The sequence below is a fragment of the Lynx rufus genome, unplaced genomic scaffold (assembly GCF_022079265.1).
Source record: "Lynx rufus isolate CCGP_SWC_20201006 ecotype Redwood Valley unplaced genomic scaffold, mLynRuf1.p SCAF_13, whole genome shotgun sequence".
NCBI lineage: Eukaryota > Metazoa > Chordata > Mammalia > Carnivora > Felidae > Lynx > Lynx rufus.
Genome location: NW_025814827.1, coordinates 3,006,610 through 3,025,392, shown reverse-complemented (window position 1 = coordinate 3,025,392; position 18,783 = coordinate 3,006,610). Strand labels below are relative to the sequence as shown.

General features: G+C 45.0%; 1 protein-coding gene across 6 annotated transcripts in view; it reads left to right on the top strand.

The window, feature by feature from the left end:
- The first annotated feature begins 534 nt into the window (after nt 1-534).
- The window catches only part of ARID3B (AT-rich interaction domain 3B), a 58,054-nt gene continuing 39,805 nt past the window's right edge, over nt 535-18,783 (top strand). For 2 of the 6 annotated variants that reach the window (XM_047074814.1, XM_047074813.1), the window contains exons 1-2: nt 539-645; nt 3,198-3,835. In XM_047074814.1, coding sequence (XP_046930770.1) covers nt 3,275-3,835 — 561 coding nt within the window. In that variant the 5' untranslated portion in view covers nt 539-645; nt 3,198-3,274. Of the gene's footprint in view, nt 646-3,197; nt 3,836-18,783 lie in introns of all 6 variants that reach the window. The other 4 variants (XM_047074810.1, XM_047074811.1, XM_047074812.1 and 1 more) reach the window with 4 other exon arrangements.

The following is an 18,783-nucleotide window of genomic DNA, read 5'->3' as shown; positions in this document are numbered from 1 at the left end:
GTGAGAATACTAATTCATGGGAGGGGGTTCCAGAGGATGCAGCATCCTCGGAACACAACCAGGTCCCAGTTCAAGAGGTTCAGAGAAAACTGGTCTGAAGAGGGCATCTCAGAGGAAAATCGGTTTGAAAGCAGGTGGTTGGGAAGGGGACGGAAGCAGAAAAAAACACGGACACCTCTCGTCCTTTATTTACCTTCCTACCAACCTGACGCCGCGCCACACCTCCACAAACAGAAAACACGGAGAAGACTGAACGCAGCCCATCTCTTTTCAACTCCGCGCGGAAGCCCTCACACCGGAACGCCGCGGAGTCCACGCTCCCCATTGGCGGAAGCTTCCGCCAGCTTCCATCCGCTTCCGCCAACGACTCAGTCGGGCGGAGCCGTCCCTAGAAGTCACTTCCGCTTGACCCCGCCCCCTCGTTCCCATTTTGGCTGCTTCCGGCCTCAGGCCCCGCCCCACCCAGTGTGGCCCCGCCCCGGCCCCGCCCCGGGCTCGCGGTCCCGGCCCCGCGGCGCCGCTTCCGGTGCGGGCCCCGCCCCGGCTGTGGCCCCCGGCTGCGGAGGAGTCCGAGACGCAGCTGCTGCGGCGGGGCCTGAGTGGCTGCTTTCACCCCCCTGTCCGGACCCGGAGAGCTGCGCACAGGTAAGCCGCGTGGGGCCCGGCTCCCTCAGTCGCGCGGGAGAGGGGGCTGTGGCAGGTGGAGGTACGCGAGGGGAGGCAGGTGTGTGGGGGGGAGACGCGAAGGCGCGGGCCGGCTGAGCGCGGGGCCGCGGAGGAAAAGTGAGAGCGCCGGGAGGAGACCCGAGGCGCCCTGCAACCAGTAGGGTGATTTGAGATAAAGAGATGGGAAGAGTAAGGGGCCCCCGGGAACTGAGGGCGAGGATAGGTGGGGTTGGGGCGATCGAAGAAGAGCCAGCGGATTGGCTGAGAGGGCTTGGTGGAGGTAAAAGTGATAGGGCTGCGATTGGGGGTATAATGAAGGGGGGGGGGTGCTGGCGTAACCAGGGAAGGAGGTGTGGGGCTTGAAGGGGACCGGGGCCAGAGGGATCCGGCAGCGAAGGTAGCGGGAATGGTAGGGGAGGCCGGGTTCAAAGCTACAAGCGGTCCGTTGCGCCGGGCATGGTGGTCCGGGAACTTTAGTGGAAATGGGGGAGGGGGCCGTGTGAAGGGATGAACTGGCTTAGATTTCTGAGACACAAGTTTTCTAAATACAGGCAGGTGGCATTATTGTTTGGATCTTTCTGCTTAGGGACAGTTGGTTGATGGGCTCTTGGGGGAGGGTGTGTGTATTGAGTTGTGGAACTGAGTCATTTCAATCTTACTAAAGAGGCTGTGAGACACCTCCCCCTCTGCTGGGGACAGCATACTAAGAAGATGGTGCCACAGGACAAGAAGCAGTTGTTCAATGGCTGGCAGGACTCAGTCGAAAAATTATTCCTCTTGTAACTGATTGACTGCAATGATTGTAAGGAAAATTAAAATGACCACCGAATTATTTGCTTTATTCTTTTGTTTAATTTTTTTTTACGCCAGTTTTTATCCTAAATGCATACTTTTGCCAACTGGATTTAATGTGGGTGTAAGTCTTTTCATGTTCTGTTACACTATAAAAAGGGCTAAAGCTGCAGGCGTAACTCACACTTTCTCAAGTGCCAAGAGAGGAAGTAAAGGCAGTAAGAGGCAAATTGGAATTTGAATCTTCCACCAAATTCAAAAGGCAAAAGCAGTGCTTCTCGGATAAACCGAAAATGAGAATTCTTATCTCTGCTTTTTTGCCTAGCTTTAAAAATTGTACCTTTTTCCTCTAACCCACTAAGAAATTAATAAAACCACACAGTTTTTATTGCTAGGGATGTGATTGCTTCCCCATGAATTTTTGAAAACACTGAAGGCATTTAGTTTTTTTTTTAATCTTTATACTCCGTTCTAAAACAGTGAAACAATGCAAATATCAAGTCCCAACCTGTGCGAAGCAGCTTCTTCTTTCATGTGATGACAACATTGTACGCCATGTTGCGAGTCCTGTTACCTAAAATTTGCCCGTGCGTAGTAATCCAATCAGTTATGGGGAAACATAACTCAAAGTGAGGTTTGTTGGGGGTGGAGATCTGGAGAGGAGGACAGGAAAGAGGGAGGGAAAGAGGGAGCTAGCGGAGAAGAGGGTGTGAAAGGGGGATGTGTTTGGAGACTGATTGGTAAGAATGCTGATAAACCTGTCCCTAGAGTACTTTTGGCCTGAAAGCCTTTTCTTTTTGGTATTTGTCTTAGAATATCATAGTAGAAGTGAATCAGAAAGAAAAGAGATGAGAAGAGATTTACTTGGTGGTTTATAAAAAAGAAGCATTACCTTGTTGTTGAGACAATATTAATATCTGTTTCAATTTAATTAACTTTAAAATCTCCAGAGGAATTCCCCCACTGTTTGTTTTTTGAGTGACGATTGCAATTTGAAACTCTTGCCTCCTTGTGTATTTCTTTCATGTTGTTGAAATTGGATTCTTTTTGAGGCCACAATGTACAGTTAACATGGCCCAGCCCACTTGAAGAGCAGGCTGGCAATTTGATCTGGGAAATTTGAAAAGTTTAAACCTAAAAGCCGTTTGCTAGGTTCTGTTTTGGTATGAGAGAAATCATTCTGTCTTCCTGATTGCTCTGCGTCTGGCTTGGATGGTACTTCTTTCTCTGATGGGCCTGGGAACGTAAACAGTGTTCCCTCTTTTGTAGGCAGGACCTTCTTTCCTTTATTCTTGAGGTTTTCATACTCCCCACCTTTGTACAGTGCAAACCCAGTTGCCTTTTCAGTAATAAACTGGCTAATGTTCGATAATGTTGAGAGAGAGAGAGATCAGAACACAGAAGTTCACAGTAATAAACTGGCTAATGTTTGATAGTGTTGAGAGAGAAAGGTCAGAACACAGAAGTTCACAGGCTAGGTATTGTCTGGATTTACTTCTTTTTAAACCCACGGTAGTCCACCTCTGCTGAGACTCATCCTGTCTTCACACTGTTCACTACGTCCCCTCCACCCTCCCTCCCCCCAAGTCCGCTCATTCCTCTTAAAACCCAGGCTTAGGAGTGTATGTTTAGTGTTCAAAACTCACACCCTTTAGTGGAAAAAAGAAAGTCTTTTAATACCTGTTTTACATTTTCCCCCCTTGTTTCTCCTTCTTTGTGGTTTCTGTTGATCACTTAAGGTTCAGACCCAGTGTGCCCACTGGGCTGTGCCCAGGTTCAGAGCCATGCCAATCGGTGGGTGAAACTCGAGGCAGTGATGGAGCCACTGCAGCAACAGAAGCAGCCGCCGCCACCGCCACCGCCACCGCCACAGCCACCACACCTGGCTCCTCTGCAGATGGATGCCAGGGAGAAGCAGGGACAACAGATGAGGGAAGCCCCATTCTTATATGCCCAGAAGTTGGTCGCACAGCAGACTCTCCTTTCCGCCACCCCTGGGAGGTCTTCTGGCAGCCCTGCCCTGGGGCCCTTAGCCAGAGTTCCACCAGCCACAGCAGTGGCCCGAGTGTTTGAACGGAGCAACGTGAACTCAGAGCCTGAGGAAGAGGAAGGAGGTCTGGAAGATGAGGATGGGGATGACGAAGTTGCAGAGGTGGCTGAGAAAGAGGCCCAGGCTCCTTCAAAGTATTTTCATGTGCAGAAAGTGGTTCGCCAGGACCCCAGAGCAGCACCCGTGTCCGGTCTGCTTCCAGCGCCGGGGCTCCCGCCGCGGGGACAGCAAGCTAAAGAAGACCATACCAAAGATGCTTCCAAGGCCCCACCTTCCGTCTCCACAGCTGGGCAGCCGAGCTGGAATCTGGATGAGCAGCTCAAGCAGGTCAGTCTTTGTGGTGCAGGGGGGCATTTGTCCTTCCTAAAGGCTGGCTGCGAGGGGTACTGCCAGGGCCGGGGTCTCCCCCAGTGTGTGCCTTCTCACCCCGCTTCAGTGACCCAACGGTCTCACCGTAAATAGACTTTGAGTGTTTTTTCCCCATACTCGTTTCTTGATTACAGCAATGAAGTGTGTCCTCCTAATATAGTTTCAAATTGGATGTGAAAGAATGTCAGTACAATCTCTTTTTTTAAAAAGGAAGGATGAGGTTGCAACAGTGTTATGAAGGATATCTAAATATATGCGACACGCAACTCTAATTACAGTTTTTGTACATTAGTAAGAGAACAGTCTTGCCTAAGACCATTTCATAGCCCCAGGCTAACCCAGGATCGTACTCTTTAAGGACAGTTTTGTTGTTTTGCAGTTAAGTGTAGCTGACAAGAAGCACCTGTGTTGTGTATGTTTTCCAACAAAGAGCATTGTAGACAGGATTTCATTTCACCCTTATACCACCCCCTTTGAAACAGGAAAAGGTAGCCCTCAAAATTCCAATTTTAGCCAAGGTAAGCTGAAGTGATTTTCAAGTGGCGTTTGTTTGTTTGTCTGTCTGTGACAGGGGTAGGGGCAGAGAGGGAGAGAGAGAATCCCAAGTAGGCTCCACACTCAGCACAGAGACCCACATGGGACTTGATCTCACAAATGTGAGATTGTGACCTGAGCCAAACTCGAGAGCTGGACACTTAAACGTCTGAACCACCCAGGTGCCCCACACGCAGGTGATTTTCAAACGTGGCTGAGCATCACAGTTATCCTGTAAGCTTTAAAAAATACAGATCCCAGGGTCTTAAAGAATTATATTTTGGGGGGCGCCTGGGTGGCTCAGTCAGTTAAGTGTCTGACTCTTGCTTTTGGCTCAGGTCATGGTTTGTGAATGCCAGCCTGGCATTGGGCTCTGTGCTGACAGTGCAGAGCCTGCTTGGGATTCTCTGTCTCCCTCTCTCTCCTCTTTCTCTGCCCCTGTCCCTGCTTGCATGCACTCCCTCTTTCTTTCAAAATAAATAAACATTAAAAATAAAAATGAATTCTATTTGGGTGGAGCCCAAGGAATCTGTGTTGTCAGCCAAGCCTTTGGCTTCTGATTCCTCTTCCCTTTCTGACCTGCCATGCAGTTTTTCCTCACCAACAGAATGGGAGTGTTGGTGGATTGTTCCAGGTTAAGTGACTTGCTGGTGCTTAGGGAGTTCGTGATAAAGCTGGTAGTATCTGGGTACTCCCCACAAGTACATGCTCTTCATGCGGCCCAGTGGTGCTTTGCTCTTTGGAAATAAGTTGTAAAGAGCTGTGGGTGTTCACAGGGCAACTGAGAAGTCCTGTAAGAAAGGTCCTTTGGAACCTGAAAAATCAGCGGCTTTGAATACAGGAGCTCTGTGTAATTGATCTGCGTTTGACCACAGCAGTGTTTGCAGTAGATTCCAGAGCTAGCAAAGTGGGGGGTTCAGTTCCCATTTCTTCCATTTATTACCCTTGTGATCCTTTAGTAGGGCTCTCAGTCTGTGAGCCTGCATCCTTTCGTCTGTGGAGTGAAAACAGGCGTACCTCCCGAGGGTGTTGTGAGGATTGACTGAGCTAGCACGCTAGGTAGGAGTGCTCCAGGCGCTCTTTTATGCACCGTCCTCCACCTCCTCCAACGCAGCCACACAGGCCCCGGAGCAGGCAAGATGCCGAGGTGCACCGAGGTTTTCCCTCAGATCACCAGGAGGTAGTGGCAGAGCTGGGACTTGGATCAGAGAGTCCCCGCTTCCACGACAGCGGCAGCCTGGCCGCCAGCCCAGACCCGCCTCCTGGCTGATTGCTTTGGTTTAGCAAAACATCTGTGAGTTGCCTGCAGCCCCCGCGCTGCCTTGTGGCTGGCAGAGTTCCATGCCGGCCGCTGAGTCAGCTCATAGCGGGATCCCGCCCTGACAGCACTGGGAAAGTTCAGGCCCGAGGCGGCTGGGCTGCCCCCGCCTTGGCAGCTGGCCAGCCTCTGCGTGTGTGCGGTCGTTCCTAGAAAGTGCAGCCGCGTGCGAGGAACAAGTGGAGCTCCAGAGCCTGTCTGTCTTCAGGAAGTGTAGCAGGTGTTGAGGTCAAGCCATGAGAGCTTTGAAAAAAGAGACTCTCCCCAGCCGGCGTGTGCATGCACACACGGATGCACGGTAGCGGGCACCCAGCGCCGTGTTCTGGACGGAGTGGCCCCAGGACTACACAGCTCAGTGCTCAGGGGCTGGCTGATGGTTTCTGAAACCCTTTGAGTTCATTTTAAGTTTCTGAGGCACACTCACTAATTATAGACTGCCTGGCAGAGCACCTGCCAGGATGTTTTATAAATGCCTGCGTAGCTGAGGCCTAATCTCACGTCCCAAATTTCCCTTCCCCTTGGATTCAGAGACCAAGAACTGGGTTGGGGAAAACCTCAGATGCACACCTTTTCCTTTTGAGTTTAATTTTAGAAAATTGCTTTGGTCTGTGCCCTCCTCCTTTGTCTAATCCTGCCTTAAAATTTTTTTTTCTTAATGTTTAGTTTTGAGAGAGACAGAAACAAGAGTGTGAGTGGGGGAGAAAGAGAGAGAGAGGGAGAGAGAGAATCTGAAGCAGGCTCCAGGCTCTGAGCTGTCAGCACAGAGGTGGATGCGGGCCTTGAACTCAAACTATGAGATCATGACCTGAGCTGAAGTTGGATGTTTAACCGACCAAGTCACCCAGGTACCCTTAATCTTTTAAAGAAGTAAATAATGTGCTTGGGATATTAAAAAAAAAAACAAAAAACAAAACAAAAAACAAAAAAAAACAACAACTTTTAAAAAGCTGTGCTTAGGAAGGGGGTGCTAAAAAACTATACTTGGGGAGAGCCTGTAGGAACCATCACAGAGCATGAAATTAGCTTTTTTATTGTTCACAGTCTTCTATTTCTGATGCAGTTGACTTGTAGAAAGCAGGAACGGGGTATCCTTTGCTCCAGCAATAGTTACAGAGATCTTCTACAGGGAACACAAAATGATCTCATTGTTAATGTGTTGCAGTATCCATTTTGGTCTTTTACACAACAGACTTTGTAAAAGTCTTCTTTGTAAAAAGCTTCTTTGCAGGGAGGGACTGAGCTCCATGGACTAACTGTGGGCTTCCCTCTCAAGATGCTCACCGTCTAAGCAGAGGCCATGTGGAAACCTCCAGGAGGACTGGGTCTTGGGTGGCAGTAATTTCACTCTGTCCTAAGTCAGCCGAAGCCCAGCTGCCCAGTCATAGCAATGCTGCAGATATTTTAAAATGAGGTTTTGTTTCGGACATTCACACACCAAGGTAAAAAAGTTAATTTTGACAACAGCATGGCTAGCACAGCTTGGGAAACCAGCAGGAATACTCAAGTTATTTTACAAGACTTTGGGGAGTTGGGTCAGCAGGCATCTGCCAAGCAAAAAGCAAAATTTAAAAAGCCTAAGGATTCCACAGATTATCTTTTGTTCTATAGCCCTTTTCTTAGAACATGGGAAGTCAAGATAATTTTATGGATTCTCCTTAAAGAAACTCTTAGAAAAGAATTGCTTCTTAAGGCCTGGATCGTTAGACAGAATGTAGTATTCTCTGACACCAGAGTGATGGGAAAATAGATAATGCCATTGAACCAAGCATTCTAAAGCCCATCAGATTTCGATAGGCAGAGTAAATAATTGTAAAACAAGGCAACAGACAAAGAGCTGAGTGTCCCTTCTCTCAAGGGAGATCAGTAGAGCCCTGTCAGCATACAACCAAATGGGGGGTGTTACTGGCCTATTAGAGGTGGTCTTCTGCCCTCCTGGGAAGAGGGTAGTTCAGGCAATACAGGCTTTGTCTGTCTTGAGCCTGTTAGTGGAGCCAGAAGGTTTCCAGAAGGGTGTAGACTCCCTGCCAGAGAATAGAAAGATGAGGAACACCTTGGTAGGCATGGGGGAGCCGAGTGTATGTGTCTGATTTTCGGCCTGCTTTGCTGGTCACCTCGGTCACTAAGTGTGGGAAGGAGGAAGGATGGCTGACTGCTTGGTCTGTAAAACCTATTACTAAGAGTTCCTCTAAGTAGTAAGGTGCCATTTCTTGGACTAGGCCTACTTTTCTCGGTACATGCTACCTGTCCTTGGAACATTTGATGCTTTTTGTAAAGACTGTGCAAACTGGTGCCTGAAAAAAATAAGGTCATAAGCTTTCCTCGCTTTCTTTGTAGGTCTGTCTTGCGTGCCCTTAGCTTCTGCCATCACAGTGGAACCAGCCAGTGGTTGGTTCTGAATTGAGGTCAGTCTCCCTCCACCCTGCTCCCAGAGGTTGTTTGACAACGTCAGGAGACATGTTTGGTTGTCGTGACTGGGGTGTGGGAGATGTGCTACTGGCATATAGTGAGTAGAGGCCCTACTACTAAACATCCTGTACTGCACAGGACAGTCCCCCACGACAAAGAATTTCCTGGTGCAAAATGTCACTACTACCGTGTTGAGAAACCCTGCTCTACGTTGTGTAATTGGAAACACAACGTACGCCGTGCCTTCCTCGACGCTGCCCTAGACTCTGTTTCTTTGTGTTTTGGTCTTGGTCTCTGAAGAATTTGTCAAACTTAAAGTTTTTGTCACTTCTACTTTCAATGTCTGTGTTGAGTTCATGTCTTTCCCCACAGTCACCTGGGAGACCAAACTGTCACTGAGGAGAGGATTGAGACCTAGAACTTATACTGTCTCATTTATTTCTACCAGTGGTGCTTCTAGCCTGGCATTCCGTGATGTCTAAAAATGTCTGTGGTGATTTTTAGACTTGGTTGCCCTTTTATACATTAACCCTGAAAGGTTAAGGCATAAATATTCAGCAAACTTGTTAATTGGTAACAGATTTAATTAGTAAATCGGCATTGGTTTTGGAGCCAAAAATGTGGCTTTAGATCCTAGCTTCACTGCTTGCTTGGGACAGGTGTCCTAGCCTGCCATTCTGAACCCATGCATCCATCTATCCCACAGGATGGTAATCCTCTCCTGCTGTGTTCAGTGAGCAATTGTAAAGATACTACCAAGGTGGGCAAAGAATAGAAGTGAGAGACCTTTGTACAATTTATACCGTCATACAAGGGTTGGGTCAGATTGTCATTAGCACTGAGATACTTTTTTTTTTTATGTTTTTTTTTTTAATGTTTATTTATTTTTGACAGAGAGAGAGACAGAGCATGAGCGGGGGAGGGGCAGAGAAAGAGGGAGACACAGAATCCGAAGCAGGCTCCAGGCTCTGAACTGTCAGCACAGAGCCCGACGCGGGGCTCGAACTCACAGACCGCCAGATCATGACCTGAGCCAAAGTCGGACGCTCAACCGACTGAGCCACCCAGGTGCCCCTGCACTGAGATACTTTTTGAAGCTGTAATCCTTTAGTCTTTACTACCCGTATAAGTAAGATGCTTATAAATCTTAGATACTGCTCTAAAACAATTTCTTTTCAAGTTTCCTAGAGCTGTAACCAAACTCTAGTATTCTGGAGTTCTCTGAAACATTTCAGGTTTATGTCAGCTGAAACCATTGCACTTTTTTTTTAGTCCGCACCTTTAAAAAAATTTTTATTTTCTCCTTGTTGAGAAACAATTGCACTTTTGAAGCTGCTTCTTTCCACATTAAAATAGGGATATGTGGGGGGGGGGGGAGGGGGGGCGCCTAGGTAGCTCAGAGCTGGTTAAACATCTAGCTCTTGATTTCAGCTCAGGTCTTGATCTCAGGATCGTGAGTTTGGGCCCTGCGTTGGGCTCCACATTGGGCAGGGACCTTCCTTAAAAAAAAAAAAAAAAATAGGAATATGTGCATATTTCTTTAGGTGGAACTAAGCCTTATTTACATTGAATTCTTATAAAGGCATGGTCGCGACTTAAGTTAGCTCCTTACAGTTCTTACCAAACATTGATCCCTCTACATGTGTCTGAGATCCCATCCCCTCCTAATTCTCAGGGACTTGCTCCATCAGAGAAAGGACTATTTCTTGGGACCCACTGGCTTCTGAAGCTTTTTTCCACATTCACGCACCTTCTGCTATCTCCCAAATTTAAAAACAACAGCAAAAAGCTCCTTTAATCAGTAAGTCTGTCTGATTCATTTGTTACAAGGGAATGAGAAGTCACTTTTTAAAAACCTTCCCTTGACTGGCCATCTCTCCTTCCTGCTTGGTCCTCATTGTCTCCCCTCCCCACAACAGAGCTGCTCAGAGGAATTGTTTGCACTCCCCACCTCCACTTTGTCATCTCTTGCTTACTCCTCAGCACACTTCAGTCTGGGCTCTGTCTCTTCCGTGTCCCTGAAGTTCCTCTTGGTGAGGCCTCCCAGTGACTGCCATGTTGCTAAGCCCAACCTACCCTCACCTCACTTGATTTCTCAGTGGTTCCAAATACAGTGGACCCCTCTCCTTGAAGCATTCTCTTCCTTTGCTTTCCATAGCCCCTCCATTGGCTTATTTTCCTTTCTCTTCTGTGCGACTGCTAGAACCCCAAGTTACCCAGGGCTTGGGCTTAAACCTTCTCTATATAGGCTCCCCTGAGCAATTTTCTTTCACTCTCATGGTTTTAAATACTGCCCACAAGGGGCGCCTGGGTGGCGCAGTCGGTTAAGCGTCCGACTTCAGCCAGGTCACGATCTCGCGGTCCGTGAGTTCGAGCCCCGCGTCAGGCTCTGGGCTGATGGCTCAGAGCCTGGAGCCTGTTTCCAATTCTGTGTCTCCCTCTCTCTCTGCCCCTCCCCCGTTCATGCTCTGTCTCTCTCTGTCCCAAAAATAAATAAACGTTGAAAAAAAAATTTAAAAAAAAAAAAAATACTGCCCACAAGCCATGGACTCCAGTATGCATTGTTTGAGCCCATTTTTCCATTCTGAGCTCAATTGCTGTATCCCCAACTACATTCCTGAAATGTCCACCTAGGTATTTTCCTGGCATCTCTTGCTTTCCAACCTACTCCCCTATAATTACTTCCTCCTTTATTTTTCCTTCTCTGAAGTGACATTTCTCTCCACTTGGTCTTCATGTCAGAAACCTCAGAGTTGACCATCTCTCATACCTCCTACTCTGTCACTCCATTTGATATCCATCCAGTCCAGCACCAAGTCTTACCAATTCTCCCATTGAAATGTCTAGAATTGTGCCACTTTTCTCCTTCTCCACTATCACCTACCTAATCCGGGTAGCCTACCTACTGCTGGAGCTATCCACAAGTTTCTGTCTTCCCTCCCCCATTCTAATCCATTCTCTACACAGCAACTAGAATGATCTTCTAAAAAATAAATCCGATTATGTCACTCCGTTAATGCCATCCAAGTGTGGTGTCAGTTGGTCCAGTTGCAAAAGCCAAAATCTTTATAATCTGATCCCTGCTTGTTTGTCCAGCCTTATTTTTGTGAATCTCCTGATCTATCATTCTACTCCAACCACGCTGCCCTTTTCGTATGCTAGTCTTTCTGCCTAGAACATTCCTCTAGGCTAACTCTTATCCCGCCTTCAGTTCTCACCTTAAACATCTCTTTCTCAGAGGCACTGTCTTCACCTTTGCTGTAAATCAGGTTATATGCTGTCATTGAACATTATATTTTTATATTTGTGCGGTTGCTTTGTTTGTTTGCTATCTGATTCCTATACTTGGTGTAAGCTATAGGAGGACAGGGACCGTATCTGTTTGCTTATCATTGTATTTCTGTACCTAGCAGAGTGATAGCAGATAATAGGTGCTGAATAAATATTTGTGTCTTCCACTGTCTTTTAGTTTGCCCTGTTTTTGTTTTTCTTTTTTTTTTAACGTCAATGGCGTTCTTTTTTTTTAGAGCAGTCTTAGGTTCTCAGCAAAGCTGAGTAGAAGGTACAGTGATTTCTCGTATAGTCCCTGCCCCAACCTACACACAGCCTCTCCCACTGTCAAAATCCCCCACTAGAGGGTACATCTCCTGCAATCATACCTATATTGACACATCATTATCACCCAAAGTCTGTGGTTACATAGGGTCCACTCTTAGTGCTGTACATTCTGTGGGTTTTGACAAATGTATAATGACATATATCTTCCACTGTGGTATCATACAGAGTAGTTTCACTGCCCTAAAAATCCTCTGTATTCCATCTGTTCATCCCTCCTTCCCTGGCAACCACTGATTGTCTCCATAGTTTTACCTTCTTTAGAATATCATATAGTTGGGAGAGCCTGAGTGGCTCAGTAAGTTAAGTGTCTGACTTGGGCCTAGGTCATGATCTCATGGTTCGTTGAGTTTGAGCCCGAGTCAGACCCTGTGCTGACAGTTTGGAGCCTGGAGCCTGCTTCGGATTCTGTGTCTCCCTCTGTCTCTGCCCCTCCCCTGCTCACACTCTGTCTCTCTCTCTGAAAAATAAATGAACACTTTAAAAAGTTCAGAATATCATATAGTTGGAATCATACAGTATATAGCCTTTTCAGATTGGCTTCTTTCAGTTAATAATATACATTTAATTTTCCTCCATGTCTTTACATGGCTTGATAGCTCATTTCTTTTTAGCACTGAGTAATATTCCATTGTCTGGATGTACCACAGTTTATCCATTCACCTATTGAAGGATATCTTGGTTGCTTTGGCAAGTATGAATAAAGCTGCTGTAAACATCTGTGTACAGGTTTTTGTATAAACGTAAGTTTTCAACTCATTTGGGTAAATACCAAAGAGTGCAACTGCTGGATTGTAGGTTAAGAATATGATTGGTTTTGTAGGAAACTGCCAAACTGTCTTCCAAAGTGTCTGGATCATTTTGCATTCCCACCAACAACGAATGAAAGTTCCTGTTACTCCACATCCTTGCCAGTGTTTCGTGGTGGTAGTGTTTGATATTTCGGCCTTTTTTTTTTTTTAATTGAAATTTTCATTGAGATAATTGCAGATTCACAGGCCAATATAAAAAATAATTTAGAGAGGGCCGCCTGGGTGGCTCAGTCGGTTGAGCGTCCGACTTCGGCTCAGGTCACGATCTCGCAGTTCTGAGTTCAAGCTCCGTGTCGGGCTCTGTGCTGACAGCTCAGAGTCTGGAGCCTGCTTTGGTTTCTGTGTCTCCCTCTCTCTGCCCCTTCCCTGTCTCTCTCTGTCTCTGAAAAATGAATAAATGTTTAAAAAAATTTTCTTTTTAATAATTTAGAGAGATCTCTGTACACTTTGCCCAATTTCCTTCAGTGGTAATATTTCATAAAACTGTAGTATACTCTCACACCCTAAGTATTGACAAAGACTTTATCCACTGATCTTAGATTTTCTAAATTTTACTTGTACACTGTATGTGTCTATTTCATTTTTTTTTTATAAGTTTATCTATTTTTGAGAGACAGAGAGCAAGTGAGGGAGGGGCAGAGAGAGAGGGAGACAGAGAATCCCAAGCAGGCTCCACGCTGTCAGCGCAGAGTTCCATGTGGGGCTTGATCTCACAAACTGTGAGATCATGACCTGAGCCGAAATCAAGAGTCAGGACGCTTACCCGACGGAGCCTCCCAGGTGCCCCTGTGTCTGTTTTTAAGGCTAATTGATTTTATGTTTAATATAGCTTCTGAAATTCTTGTTAATAAATGCATTTGAAGCTGTAGATTTCTCCCAGGGTTGCACTTGTGCTGTATTCCACAAATGTTGATATGTAATGTTCTCATTGGTTAGTACTAAATACTTCATTATTTCAGTTGTAATTGCTTCTTTAACCCATGGGTTGTTCAGAAGTATTTTTTAGTTTCCAAATATGTGGGTTTTTAAAAAATGTGTAGGTTTTTAAAAAATACTAATTTATAGCTTAAGTATGCCACACATCCAGTGTGGGGCTTGAACTCACAACCCTGAGATCAAGAGTTGCATGCTCTACTGACTGAGCCAGCCAGCCACCCTCTCATTTAGCTCGTAATTAAGTTCTAGCCATTGTGGTTAGAGAACTGGCATGATACTCATTTTCTGGAATTTTTTATGATGTCCTTTGGGTTGGCCTTATGTATGATCAGTTTCTATATATTCTCCATGTGCTTGGAAGGAATGCCAGTTTTCTTTTGGATAGATGTGGGGTTGTGTATCTAGTGGATCAAGCTTATTAATTGTGTTATTCAGATCTTCCTTATCCTTACTAAGTTTTGTGTGTGTAATCAGTTTCAGAGAGGTAAATTAAAGTATTCCAGTGTAGGACTGGCTTTCTTTGGACTAGTGTTAGTATGTTTTTTCCTCACACAGTCCACAATCTTAATTTTATTTATTTATTTTGTAAATGTTTTATTTTTTATTTTTGAAAGAGAGCTGGGGAAGGGGCAGAGAGAGAGGGAGGAGAGGATCCCAAGCAGGCTTTGTGCTATCAGCACAGAGCCTGATGTGGGGCTTGAACTCATGAACTCTGAGATCATGACCTGAACTGAAGTCAGATGCTTAACCAACTGAGCCACCCAGGCGCTCCCTGAGCTGAAATCAAGAGTTGGACGCTTAACCAACTGAGCCACCAGGTGCCCTTGACACATTCCAATCTTTACATCTTAAATTTTTTTTTTTCAACGTTTATTTATTTTTGGGACAGAGAGAGACAGAGCATGAACGGGGGAGGGGCAGAGAGAGAGGGAGACACAGAATCGGAAACAGGCTCCAGGCTCTGAGCCATCAGCCCAGAGCCTGACGCGGGGCTCGAACTCACAGACCGCGAGATCGTGACCTGGCTGAAGTCGGACGCTTAACCGACTGCGCCACCCAGGCGCCCCTCCAATCTTTACATCTTAAGACCACATATAAACAGGGAGTCTTAAGTGCCTCAGTCGGTTAAGCATCTGATTTTCTATTTTGGCTCAGGTCATGATCTCACAGTCATGAGATCAAGCCCCAAGTTGAACTTCACTCTGAGCTTGGCATGGAGCCTGCTTAAGATTTCCTTTGTCTCATGTGCCTGGGTGGCTCAGTCGGTTAAGCATCCTACTTTGGCTGGGGTCATGATCTCACAGTTTGTGAGTTCAAGCCACGCTTCCCTCCCTCCTTCTCTCTCTCTCTCTCTCCCACTCTCCAACTCTCCCTCCCTCTCTGTCTGCTCCTCCCTTGTGCATGCTTGTTTTCTCTCTCACAAATAAAATAAATTCTTTTGAAAAGACCTATAATCTCTGCCTTTTTATTAGCTTTATTTGATCCATGTAGTTATTAGGATCGGTGATACACTTGGATCTATTTCTACCCTCTATCCTTGGGTCTTCAATTCGACCATAGTTTTTCTTTGCTTGTTATTTTTTTCTCTCCTGTCTTTTGTTATTTGATTGGGGTTGTTTTTCTTTTAATATTTTTTTTAATGTTTATTTATTCTTGAGCGAGAGACAGAGCATGAGCAGGGGAAGGGCAGAGAGGCAGACAGACAGACAGACACAGAATCTGAAGCAGACTCCAGGCTCCAAGCTGTCAGCACAGAGCCTGACGTGGGGCTGGAACTCAGATCATGGCCTGATCCAAAGTCAGATACTTAGCTGACCAAGCCACCCAGGTGCCCCGAGGTTTTTTGTTTTTTTGTTTTTTTGTTTAATTTATGTATTTTCTGAGAGCGAGAGAAAAAAAAAGAATGAGTGGGGGAGGGGCAGAGAGGGATGGAGAGAATCCAAAGAAGGCGCTGTCGGCACAGAGCCCTACGTGGGGCTCGATCTCATGAAATGTGAGATCATGACCTGAGCCAAAATCAAGAGTCAGACGCTTAATCAACTTAGCCACCCAGGTGCCCCATGATGGAGTTTTTAAAATTCAGTCTTTGTCTCATCTACTGGTTTAGAAATTAATTTCTGTTTCTGTTCTTTTTTTGGTTATGTTTAGCTTTTAACTTGCATCCTTGACTTTTTACACTACTATCAAAAAAAATTAGCAACTTCAGGATTCTAGTTTTAACATTTATTCTGCTCCCATCTTCCAGTTTATTGTGGCTAGTATTTTAGTTGCAGTTTGTTCTAACCCCTCCCCTAAATTAATTTTTTCCCTTAATGATAAGTATTTATTTAGACTTCCCAACAAGCCTATCCTTTTCTTTCCTCTCCATGACTTCTTACAGCCCACTCTTTCCCTTTGGGCTTGGTCTTCTTTTTCCTTTTTTCACTAATTCTTTTAGCAGAGATTTGTATGTAGTAAAATCAGCCTTGGTATTTCTGATAAAAAGGTTTTAATTTGTATCTTCATTTTTCCCTTACTCTTGTATGATTGTTCATAGTTTTAAATTCTAGATTGACCTTGATTTTCTTTTCTTTAGGCTCCACACCCAGCGTGGAGCTCAATGCAGAGGTCAAACTAAAAACATTAAGACCTGAGCTGAGATCAGGAGTCAGTCACTTAACCAACTGAGCCATCCAGGTGTCCCACACCTTGATTTTTCTTAACACTTTGATGATATGATTCCATTGTCTCCTAGCAGCTATTTTTCCGTTGAGTAGTCTATTGTCGGTCTAATTGTCACTTTTGTGATTCCTTTTTCTCTTTTGTGGCTTTTAAGATTTTTTTTTTTTTTTTTTTTTTGGCTCTGCTATTTTTCACTTGTACTTCAGTATTCTAGGTTTGGACTTAATTTTTTTTTTTTTCCACTTGGGCCTTTTTCTGCTCCTTCAACCTGATCTGTCTCCTTTTTTCCTCTGGCTGCTCTTTTTTTTCTTCACTACTGTTCTAACAGAAGTATTTGGACCTTCTCAATCAGTATTCTCTGTATCTTTTCTTGTATATAGCCTTATCTCTTTATGTCATTCTCCTGCATTCTGGAACATTTTCACATTCTATTTTCCAATTTTAAATTCTGTCTTCAGCTCTGTCTATTCTACTTAATAACTTAAAAAATTGTTTATCTTACAGGGCACCTGGCTGGCTCAGTCGGTAAAGCATTCAACTCTTAATCTCAGGGTCGTGAGTTCAAGCCCCACAAAGGGCATGGAACCAATTTAAAAAAATTTTTTGTGTGTTTATCTTAACGTTGTTTAATTTCTGTACTTTTTTTGGCTTTTAAAAATCTGCCTGTTTTTACCAATTGGCTTCTATTCCTTCCTTTGAGCTCTTTGAACATCTTGAACTTTTTTTATTAATGTTTCTTTTTTTAATGTTTGTTTATTTTTGAGAGAGAGAACGCATGCCCAAGTGGGGAAGGGGCAGAGAGAGAGGAAGATAGAAACCCAAGCAGGCTCCACCTTGTCTGTGCAGAGTTCAATGCGGGGCTTGAACCCACAAACTGTGAGATCATGACCTGAGTGAAAATCAAGAGTGGGACTCTTAACCGACTAAGTCACCCAGGTGCCCCAGACATCGTTAACTTTTTTAAAAACTTTACATTATGGAATTTTTAAGACTTTTTATTATGGAAATTTCCAACATGCAAAAGAAAAGAGAATGGTAATGAACTGCCTGTGTCCTTTACCCAGCTTTCACCAATTACTAACATTCCGCCATTCTTTAAACATGCTTATTTTAAAGATGCTTTTAGATTATTCTGTTATTATCTCATCGTTGGAGTACAAGTTCTTTTGTTACTCTCCCATATGATGGTTTATTTCCTCTTATGGTGTTTTTGTTTTCCCAGTGGAAGCTCATTTTGAGTTGGGATTTGTTTCCATGGGAGTCCCATGTGCTCTGGATTATGGAGGCATTCCTAAGGGGAGTTTTGTTTTCTCCTCTGCTGGGGCCCTGCGAGTTTAGCTAGTTGTCATTACTTTGGAGCAATGTGTATTTGGAGTCTCCATCTGTGCCTGGTGAGAGTCTGGGCTTCTGTTCCTTATGGACTCTATTTTTCCATGAGGGCCCTGACAAAAGGCTAGTTCCCTTACTTCTCCAGGCTGGTGTGCAGTTTTTTAAGCCCCATCTAATGAGGGGTGGAAATGTATTCCTTCATGGCCTCTGGCTTTATGCATGTATCTCAGTTCTGGTTCCTGTCATGCAAGGGACCTTCAGCCCTGGACTCCTCTCCCTTGGGATTAAATCCCCAGTCCTCAGCCCTTAGATGTTAAGAACTATATCCAGGTTCCTTTTCCCTTGAGTCCTACAGCTTTGGCACCTGCTCACTGTTGGTTGATTCCTTTTTGTTCCTTGCACTGCAGGCTCGGCTTTCTCTCTTGGTTTCCGCTTAGCTATATGTGTAAGGAGTGGAGGGTGCTGACTTTTATCTAGCATTTCTAGGTGAGGTTTTCTTGGCAAAGGAGGGAGGTAGTAGAGTTCATATCAGACTGTCCTCAATCATGGTTTGTTTGCTGCTTTTGTTTTTTTAAAGTTTTTGATTTTTAATAGCTCAGACTTTTTGACTTCTTGTATGCCAGGTACTTGCCTTATTTCACTGAGTTGTGTGAGGCAGGCCCTGATATCATCACCCTTTATGTGTTTGTTTTATAGATGAAGAAAGAATTGTGGAGTGGGCGCCTTGTAGTCTCACAGTTGGGAAGCTGGGCTGGGAGTTCTGACTTCAGCCTCCATGCTTTACCTCTTCCCATGCTCCCTCTCACTCCTTTCCAGATGGAGCAGGGCAAGGATAATCTTCCTTCAGTGCTCCATTACTTTGAAAGTAACTTTGATTTATTTCTTCTGATTGTCACAGAGATTCGCACTCATTTTAGAAAACATCGAAAATATAAACATTTGTAAAGGAGAAAATAAAGTCACCATAACCACATAACATAGGTGTAACTGTAAACATTTTCCTGTGTAGTTGACCCTTGAACAACACAGTTTTGAACTGGATGAGTCCACTTATATGTGGACTTCTCCCCCATAAAAACAGTACAGTACTACAAGTGTTATTTTTTCTTCCTTGTGATTTTTCTTAACAGTTTATTTTTATTTATTTGAGAAAGAGAGAGAGAGAGAGAGAGAGAGACCGACCAAGTGTGAGTGGGGGAGGGGCAGAGAGAGAGGGAGACACAGAATCTGAAAGTAGGCTCCAGGCTCTGATATGTCAGCACAGAGTCCAATGCGGGGCTCAAAATCATGACCTG